Here is a 9,633-nt window from a genome sequence, read left to right as displayed (position 1 = left end):
GTTTGTGATACATTTTACACTGAAGAAAACGTTTGATTTTTGTGATTATTTATTAAGTAATATTTGGTTTTGGGACATAAGAAACCAGTATTCAATTGTGTATAATTAGAACTGTATCATATAACACCAACATAAAAAATTAAGTTGAAAGAACTTAACTGGATTGCATGACACAAAATTACAGTAATTTAATTAACTCAGTACAAAGAACAAATGTACTTGGAAGTAATGTAAATTATTAGGTTTTAAGAAGTGAAAAAGTTGGACTAAAGTGATAAAAGGCTTTATTTTTAGGATCCCTGTCTGTCGTTCCCGGTTGCCCTAGTGTGTGTGCGTTTGTCTCCCTCTATCTGGTTTTGTGTGCCATGCCTGTGTCTGGCCAGAAGGTCTACGGGGTTACTCCAGGCCAGCCCGTACTACACCTGGGCTGATCACCACACCAGAGTCTCATCCGGCAATCAAGCCACCCTCATGGCTTGATGTGCCTCACCAACCTCCTGGCTCTGTCCCAACGTCGTTGGACCTGTTCACTCCACCCCAGCTCTCTGCTTGCTCTTGCACTGCGGGTCTCACACTACCCTCCGCCTGTCCGCCTGTTCAGCCTCTGATCAGTCCGCCCAGACTCCCGGTGCCCATCAGACTACCAGACTGTTCAGTCTTGTGTTTGTGTTTAGGTGCCCAGCCCTCATTTCTCTACACCTACACAGATATGAAGGTGCCAGGTTATCTTGATTTTTTTTCCTTTGGTAACTCAGATAAAGAGAAGATTAGATTTACTGTAGAAATTCACATGAGCTGCTTTTTTCATTATTTTCTGACTGAAGGAATCTTGGTTGTGTATCAAAACCATCTATACCAGTGACCTAATACTTCACTGGTATGAGATGACATGTTTCAGAAAAATCTGCACAGTCCATGAGTCAAGTCTTTCCAGAGAACTCCTTAAACCTCTCCAACATACTGACTGCAACCACCTCCCTGAAGTTTATTAGTATCATGTCAATTTCTTAGTTGGTTTAGACCGAAAACTCACGCTTGACATATTTAAAACAAACATATCTTTCATCTGTTTATACAGGTGTCCATCTTTAATTGCACTGAACTGAACTGAAACTAGTTTACTTTTTAAATAAAGATGACTTGTAATGAATTGATGCTGAATACAAGAAATCAACTTAACAAGTGAATAATTACAGAATATGCAGGGAAATGGTCGTCACTTAGAAAATGATGAGCATTTATTGCGGACATTCTGCACAGCTGCAGGAGTTTTCATCATTCTTTATCTCAGGGAAACAACAATCGAAGCAGGAATGTTCCACTTTGTACAAACAATGATTCAGTGAGATTTTAATCAGATGAAAATAAAACCTGAAGCCATTATCAACAATTACAGAAGGGAGATTTAGTTGTAAGTGGAATGTAAAGAAAAAAGTGACATTCAGTATCCTCAAACGGAAAAAAAGATGTTAAACTGAAAACAGGACAGCTCATTTTAAAAAGACCATCGCTCTTTCTGCTTCTCTCTACTGTAGCTCTGAGGACCGGCCCCTTGGATAAAGAGAAAATTGGTGTTATGGCTGGAAATTTTATTTAATTTAAGCACTTATAAATGAGAACAAGTTGTCAGTTTTTAGCTGCAGTCAGACAACAGTTGGAGGGTCTTTAAAGTGAGAGTAATGAGTTAATTTTGGGGCTCTCACACTTTTTCTGTTTGTTTCTTTCTCAGCCTCCTCATTGAAAAAATGCCGACACTTCCCTTAAAAAGAAATAGCAAGAAGAATCTGGACGTTCCAATGAGCTTCTAAAAACAAAAAAGAACAGCAACAAATTCAGCCATTTTTCATGAACTGGTGGTGGTTTTCCAAAAATACCATTTAATATAAAAAACAAAAACAAACAAAAAAAAAAAAAAAAAACATGAAAACACACCACTGGCACAAACAATAATCCACCTGAGCTCTACCTAAGCTGTCTTTTTCCTCTGAGTGTTTGTTTGCTGAAGCTGCGGTAAGTTTCTGCCCCTTCTGCAGCGCCTCACTCGTACTCTGCGATCAGCACCATCATGCCGACTCCGAACAGCAAAGCCAGAATCTCCATTAGAGACTGGCCGAAACTGGAGCGGCCCGCCAGTAGCTCAGGGAGCACCGTCACCGTAGCGATGTAAACGAACCCTCCAGCCGTGAAGGGCAAGATCCAGGCGGTTGCCGCGGCGCCCACACCTTCAGCCATTAGGGAGCAGGCTGTACCGGCCAGAGCTCCCACAGCTGTCAGCAGCTGCAGACACATGGCCTGAAGGAGGAGAGGAACAAGCTTAGGTGGTTGCTATATGCATACATTCATTTTAATTCTCTATAATGTTCGGTGCATGTTAAATTAATCTAACTGCTGCATTTTTTTTACATAGAAATGTTAGAAACCCCACTCTGAGGAGTCAGCTACCTTCCTCTTGGTGCAGCCAGACTGTACAAGGATGGCAAAGTCTCCAATCTCATGCGGGACCTCATGCAGAAGGATGGTGAGGGTGGTAACAGCGCCCACTGCTGGACTGACCAGGAATGACGCTCCGATTGCCAGGCCATCGGTGAAGTTATGTGTGAAGTCGGCCGCCAGATTCAGGTAACCTGACACCTTGATGTCTGTGTAGGTGTAGAGACATGATAATAATGTGACTTTTCTGGAATAATTTGGTACCACTGCTGCAGTTTGATGCAAAGGATTTTATGTAAGCAATAAATCACAAAGCATACGCCTAATTTTAATTATGCAAAATGAAAGCATTTATCAAACCACAGCAAGCAGCAAAACAATGTATATTTTATTATTATTTTCAAGATGTTGACAGTAAAGTGGTCTCACTTTGAATTTAGCCAAATATAATTCAACAAGGTCTCAAGTATTTATACATTCAGGACTCTCGTTTTTTTTATATAAACATCTAAATATAAATGCTTACTATTTTCCTTAATATGCATTTTCTTAAATTATTTATATAAAAAATAAACAAAAAAAGGTCTATATTTTATTTTTTTTATATTAAATGACTTATATCAGATGTTTTAGACTTCCATTTATAAAACAGATCACAGTAAAAGTCTGTAAATGGTTCCATGTGCAAAAGTAAATGTGTGGGCAAACCAGAGAAACATTTCCACAATCCAATCCTGCTCTCCTAAAGAAGTTTAACAGTTGTTCTCAAAGGTCCCCTAATGGCAGTTCATTGCATGGCCACTGCGGGGAACTCTCAAATTTAAAAAAAACATAACCATTACAAGGTCTAAACATCAAAGAATTCCTCACCAGTGTTCTTCTTCTCTCCTTTCTTTGGTTCCTTCACTTCTTTGTTTTCTTTCTCCTCTTTTTCCTCCTCTCCATCACTGTCTTTTTCCTTTGGAGCACCTAAAAAGTCACACAGAATGTAATTCATATTTTTATGATGAAACCTACTGATTGAAAAACATATTTTATGTGACACAAGTTGCAGAATTACATCTGCTTAACCTGAACTGACCATCACTGTACTTAGTCTTTTGTTTGTAGGATGTAGTGACATCTAGTGGTCAAATGGCAGAATTGCAAAGCAAAAACTGAAGCGGTCATAAAAAAAAAAAATGTTGCTTCCTTTTTGGTTATTGTAATAATATGTAAAAGCATGAGACGGACCCAGGCCATATAAAACTAAGTGTTCAAAAGGTAATAAGTGAAAACACTTAAATATTACACTGCAAGTCTAGTTCATATTTTATTACACTGGAAGTTGCATCAAGACACATCTGAATCTGAGGAATATATTAAAAATGATAGAAAATCTTTAGTCTAGGCTGGCAGAAAACAGATTCCCCACAGCGTACCATGTGAGTGGCCGTGGGAATGTCCATGGCCGTGTCCTCCCTTCAGCAAACGCACAAACTTTTCTACAACAAGGAAAGCGATGATCCCACCGAGAACCCACAGGCCCACTGACATCATGTGACCGTGGGCAGCTCCTGTGCAGGCAGAGAACATAAAGCACTGGTTGGTAGTGTTGATGTGTACAAGTTGCCAAAAAGATGAAAAGCATTAAATGCATACCGTGTGAGTGACCATGGTCATGGGAGTCTTCACTAGCATGGGAGTGTCCATGTTCTTCATGTCCATGGTGGGAGTGGGGCTCTGAGTATGACGGGAGGAAATGGATATTTAACTTAAAAATACTGAAACACATGAAGCAAATGAATCTAAAGCATTTTGTGTTGAAAAGTGGCATTTTTATTGTTGCAGATGTTTTTTTAAAACTATTGATCCAAAGCACATTTTCAAAACTTACATAAATGCTTCTAAATATTGCAAGAAATTGTCTATAAAAAAAACTGCAGTAAACTACCTACCTAGAGCATGTGGTATGAGGTGGAGGAAGGCGTCACCCAGCAGTCCACCAGAGGCGAAGCTAAGCAGCACCTTGAGCAGCTTCTGGTGCTGGTCGCTGTTGGACTGAACTGGGATGAGGAACAGGATGAAAAAAGGAGCTGCACTGATCAGCAGTGTGGCTCCGACAGCCTGCAGACAATGATGGGAGGAAGTTTACAAAAGTGATGTTTTCCTGCAGGGAGAAATGTCATCAAACAGGAGGATTATTATAAACATGGTCAGAGGGCAAAACAGAAATTAGAGAAGAGGACAGACACAATCTGAGGTGATTGGATATGTAAGTTTAGATCTGATACTGAATTTGATTTTGATTTTATATTGATCGGCTTTGGATCAACACTGCAGTCAAGCATGTGATTGCCTTAAGTCCTAAGTTTCTATGTAGAGGCCTAAAAGCAACAAAGTGCAATAATAATAATAAAAAATAATAATTTGAATTGTCCTCAAACTAAATGTCTGTACCTAAAGATTTTTTCGATATAAACCATCCCTGATCAGCAACCTTACTGAAACAGGACCCCCCACTGTTCCCATGAACACACCTGTGTCCAGAGCTCCACCAAGTCCCTCTTCTCTCCATCTGCCCCCTTCTTTACACTCTCTGCTCCATGTGTGTGTCCATGCCCGCGCTCCTCCTTCTCTACTCGAACAACATCTTCATGATGAGCGTGCCCATGACCATGATCATGAGAGTGTGCATGCCCGTGAGAGTGTGCGTGTCCGTGATCATGGGAGTGTGCATGTCCGTGATCGTGTGCATGCACGTGATGCTCCTCATCATGTGGAGGAAGGTTGGCCTCAGCGCTCCACTTGCTGGCTCCATGGAACATCTTCGCCTGAGACCCGTGTGAGTGGCCGTGGTGATCATCGTCTCCATGGGAGTGGCCATGGTGATGGTGGCCATGGGAGTGGGCGTGGCCATGGTCACCATGGGAATGGCTGTGAGCTGTAGCTAAATGAGATGCCGACAGCAGTACTGCAGATGTGGCCAGTGTCAGTGCTAGTAGACGTATACAGCCCATGTTATTCCCTATAAAGACCAAACAAAATAATAATAACATTAAAGCTGACATGCTGTATAAACATGACTAAATGTTACAGAATAAATAACAGAAATATTAGACATTAAAATATGCATCAAAATAAATTAAACAAACAACAATAACAGAATATTGTTAAACTGATTTAAGGTAGTTTCAGAATAACTGGAACTGTTTGACTATTTTGTAGAAGACGCAGGTCATTATTTAAACAAGGCTGGGCATAAAAAAGACTGAATGTACATATGCATTACAGACAGCCTTGTAAATCCATAGTCATGCCCCACCTTGTATTTTAAGAAGCACTGTGGTACTGTGGCAGATTTCCGCAGTGAGGCGTAACTGCTAATTTGGCATCAATCTTACATCCTAGCTGTACTGTGAACTCTCTCCTGGTCACTAAAAGTCAGTCCTATGTTGGCCCTTTTTCTTATTTCCTGCTCTGTTAATTTCCCTCTTGTTTTTCCTTTCTACCTTCATTAATATTTTCTTGCGTTTCTTTGCTAAATCAGCAACTGCGCAAAGCAGCCGGTGTGTTTACATCCGTTTGCTAGCTTGTGTGTAAAGCAAAACTCAGCAAAAGTTAGGAAGTGCCGTTTCTAACCACCCCTGTTTCCTAAATATTTGGCATCATCAACTGAAAAGCATATCTACTGTTCACTATTATCAACATGTATGGTGAATACAGACAAACTATAATCATCAGGTATGAGTGTCATTTAGCGTTAACAGCTGTTGCAGCTTCGTCCACAGCTCTGTCTGTGTTTGGAGAAGTCATGGTGACAAGTTGTAATGAATGGCAAGAAGGTGAGGATCAGTTTAACAATCGGTCTTCTGATTGACTGAAGTGGCAAAAAGCTCCAGCACATAACATTTGGTTAAATAAAACGTGCAGCAAGTAACTAATCAGAGCAACGAATGGATGGTCTGCTGAGCAGGTCAAAATGCTTCTTTGATTCTGTGTCAGTTAAAGGAAACTGCGATCTCTTGTTAAGAATAATAACAATGCCACTTTATAGCACATGATTAAAGATTCGTTTTAGTTCAGACTACAATGAAGTGACTGATTTAATTTGTCCAGTCACGTAACTTTTAAAAAGCAGGTTACGACTGTGCAGTGCTATGCGACATTGAAGTGCAAGAAAGTTATCATTTTGCTCGTCATTCACTTTCTGGATTTTCTCCCATATAACAATGTATGATATGGTAGTAAACAGTACTAGCTAATGTATGCACATTTTAATGTTATAAGTCCGATGGCACATTTATCTTGGCCCCCTTAATAGTCTCATTTTAGACTTGTTTAGCTAGCTTAGTGCTGTGATTGTTTATCTGCTGGTAGCAGTTTCACACGTTAGATGTTGATGTAAAGCAGATAATCTCCTCGATTCTCTTTGAAAAGAGGCACCCTTAATCGGACGACAAACAATAAAAGCCGATCATCAAACAATGCTTTCTGATCATCCTGATTTCCAGGAGTTAAGAAAGCCTGCTAGCAAAGATAGCTGGAGAGCTAATAATCAAACAGCTAGCATGCTGCTGCTGCAGCAGGCATTACTAAAAACACTAAATACAATAGAAAACGGAAATTTTAATTCTTACCAGATAGTGCTAGATACTTCGACCTGATGGGCAACTGGTTAACTCTATCCTGAGTGCAAAGGAGCTAATATTCCTGTCTACGTCGATGCTGCTGGTCAGACGTGGCATTCACTCATCTAAACTCAGTGAAATCTCGCTAGGACGCGTTCCATTCCAATTGCGCTTCCTCCTGGGCTTATTTGTCGGCACTGAGATTAAACAACATTCGTGATATTTTTTTTTTAATCAGTTGGTAGAATTTCACATAATAATGGGTGAGACACAAATGAAAAAGTTGCACTGATAAATTTGCAGAACCTGCCTTATGATGATATAATAGAGACTAAAGGAGGGTAACGAGGACTCCAAGGAAATATCGCGAGATGAAACTGAATTATACCCAGACACGCTCAGCTCAGTACCCCGGAGGACAGGATACAGGTCCGTGTGAATGACGACAAACAAACAAAACAACCACATCAACTAAATAATCAAACGTTTGCACAATAATTTAATATGGACCGCCTATTTTGTTTTGCACTGATGTGATGTAATCGTTAGAGACACAAGTTTTATGTCTTTGCAGGTACTTTTTAAATATGCAAAAAGAAATTCTGTAGTACCACAAGCTTGTCTCACTTAATCTGTAAACGCTATGAGTGGTTGCCGGATGTCCAGTTACATTTTAGAGTTGTTATGTTTGTCTTTGAAACAGAGTGAACGATTGAGAAATCTTAAAACTTTCTTGGATACTGATCTTTTTTAAAATAACATAGTAGGCATTAACAGAACTGCTTTGCATAGCGTAAAATAGTTACATGTCTAGTAGAACAAGAACTGTTTCATGGATTCAACTGGAGCCACTTGCACAGTTATACCTTTACCATTATCAAATATATACATGCATTTATGTTTGCATTTATATGCCTATTGTGTGTGTGCATATATATATATATATATATATATATATATATATATATATATATATATATATATATATATATATATATATATATATATGCATGTTTGTGAGTATAAGTACATACATGTATAGCTACATGTGTGGAATTCTACAGTGCATTTTTCTCATTTCCCCTTCTTTCCATGTAAAGCACATGGATGTACTGATAATGTAAAAATATCCTACAAAAAGACATGGCAGTGTGCACATAAAAATGCTCCACTTTGCATCTGGATGTTCAAAAATCTAAATGACTATGAAAAAGCTAGAGGATTCCACAAAAGCTTAAAGGACATTTAAAGCATGGAGAAAAAGGTCTATTTAAATTTTACAATATTGATTTGTTTGCATTGGAAATGTAAGATTAAACAATAATTTCCCAAATGACTTGAAGTAGACAATCATAGCAGATTTACCACAACATCAGCAACATTTTCTGTAAACAGAAGTAATATTTGACCCTGGTATCAAAAAAGAATTGCTTACGAACACAAAGTTACAGTAAAAAAAATGACTGAATAGGAGATTTTCTGAGATTTTCCCAAAGAAACTTCTTCTTCCTTGTTCCTAAAAGAGCAAACACTGACACAAGAAAAACTTTGCAGCTTCCAGCTATCATTGTCTTGAAGCTCCTGCATTTAAACATTTAATAATCATATATAATTTAGTTGATTTGACATAATTTATAAATATCTTTTTAGCCAATTTCAAAGATGTAATATGCAGTATCACAAATGATGCTTGAATTTTGCAAACTGTCAGACAAAGGGGTACTTTAGGAGTACATTTCTATCCCACAAGTACAATCTGGACTTCTGTTGCCACTAGACCTCAAAACTTGACCTTAAGGTAACTTTGTACCACCTTATGAAAGATATATTAATGTTCTCAAGTAGTAAATGCTAGAAATTACGCTCTACAGGGTGCAACATCAAGAGATGTTGAACCCTAAAATTGTTGTGTGTTTATTCATTTATCTAATTTAATTAACAACATTTTCCAAAAGACACATGATCTGTAGCATTTCCTTCAGTGCCATTGTTTATTGTTTCTGTGATATTGGACAGCAGCATTGCTTAATGTGAGCCATGAACCGCCCATACAACAACCACTTAATATGCAGCTTTTTGCAGTTGTTTCTAATTGAACAAGCTGCATACAGCAGTAGCAGAATCTGTGTGACAGTAACCCTGTTTTTAACCACGTTACCGTGCAATAATATATTTGCATGTGATATGCAAATTCGGGGATCCCGCCTGAAAATAAGCCTCCCTCAAAAGCCCCTGTGTAATTGGATCCCTGGTCATGGACAAAACTTCAATGTGCACAGTTTTTTCTGTGACTTTGCAGGCCAGTACATCCACTCTATCTCGGCAATATGCCATTTCAATGTCTTTTCAGTTTGACTCCCTCACAGTCTCCAGATCTGGGATTTGACTGTAAACCAGGAACACTCAATGTTGTGATTTGGCTGTGATTTACTGTCATGTGTCTATTTCCATTATGAGACAGTGCAGTCATGTATGTCCTTCACTAGTCTGTAATTATTGTGGTCCCACAGTGAACATAATGCCTGATTATTGAAATTAGGTGCCACCATCACTTTTTTATAGTTATCTGACAAAATTGTACCAGTTGTTCGAC

The 9,633-nt window shown here is 38.8% G+C and overlaps 1 protein-coding gene across 1 annotated transcript; it reads right to left on the bottom strand.

Moving 5' to 3' along the window:
• Window positions 1-1,216: 1,216 nt before the first annotated feature.
• Window positions 1,217-7,344, bottom strand: slc39a7 (solute carrier family 39 member 7). Its single transcript, XM_041967014.1, has 8 exons — window positions 7,050-7,344; window positions 4,950-5,437; window positions 4,368-4,536; window positions 4,072-4,152; window positions 3,852-3,986; window positions 3,301-3,399; window positions 2,443-2,639; window positions 1,217-2,292 (listed from the first exon to the last, which is right to left on the bottom strand). Exons 2-8 carry the CDS (start codon window positions 5,427-5,429, stop codon window positions 2,038-2,040), a joined length of 1,416 nt encoding a protein of 471 aa, XP_041822948.1. The 5' UTR covers window positions 5,430-5,437; window positions 7,050-7,344; the 3' UTR covers window positions 1,217-2,037.
• Window positions 7,345-9,633: the final 2,289 nt, after the last annotated feature.

Source organism: Melanotaenia boesemani, chromosome 17 (genome assembly GCF_017639745.1).
Source record: "Melanotaenia boesemani isolate fMelBoe1 chromosome 17, fMelBoe1.pri, whole genome shotgun sequence".
NCBI lineage: Eukaryota > Metazoa > Chordata > Actinopteri > Atheriniformes > Melanotaeniidae > Melanotaenia > Melanotaenia boesemani.
This window is presented reverse-complemented; position numbering and strand designations above follow the sequence as displayed.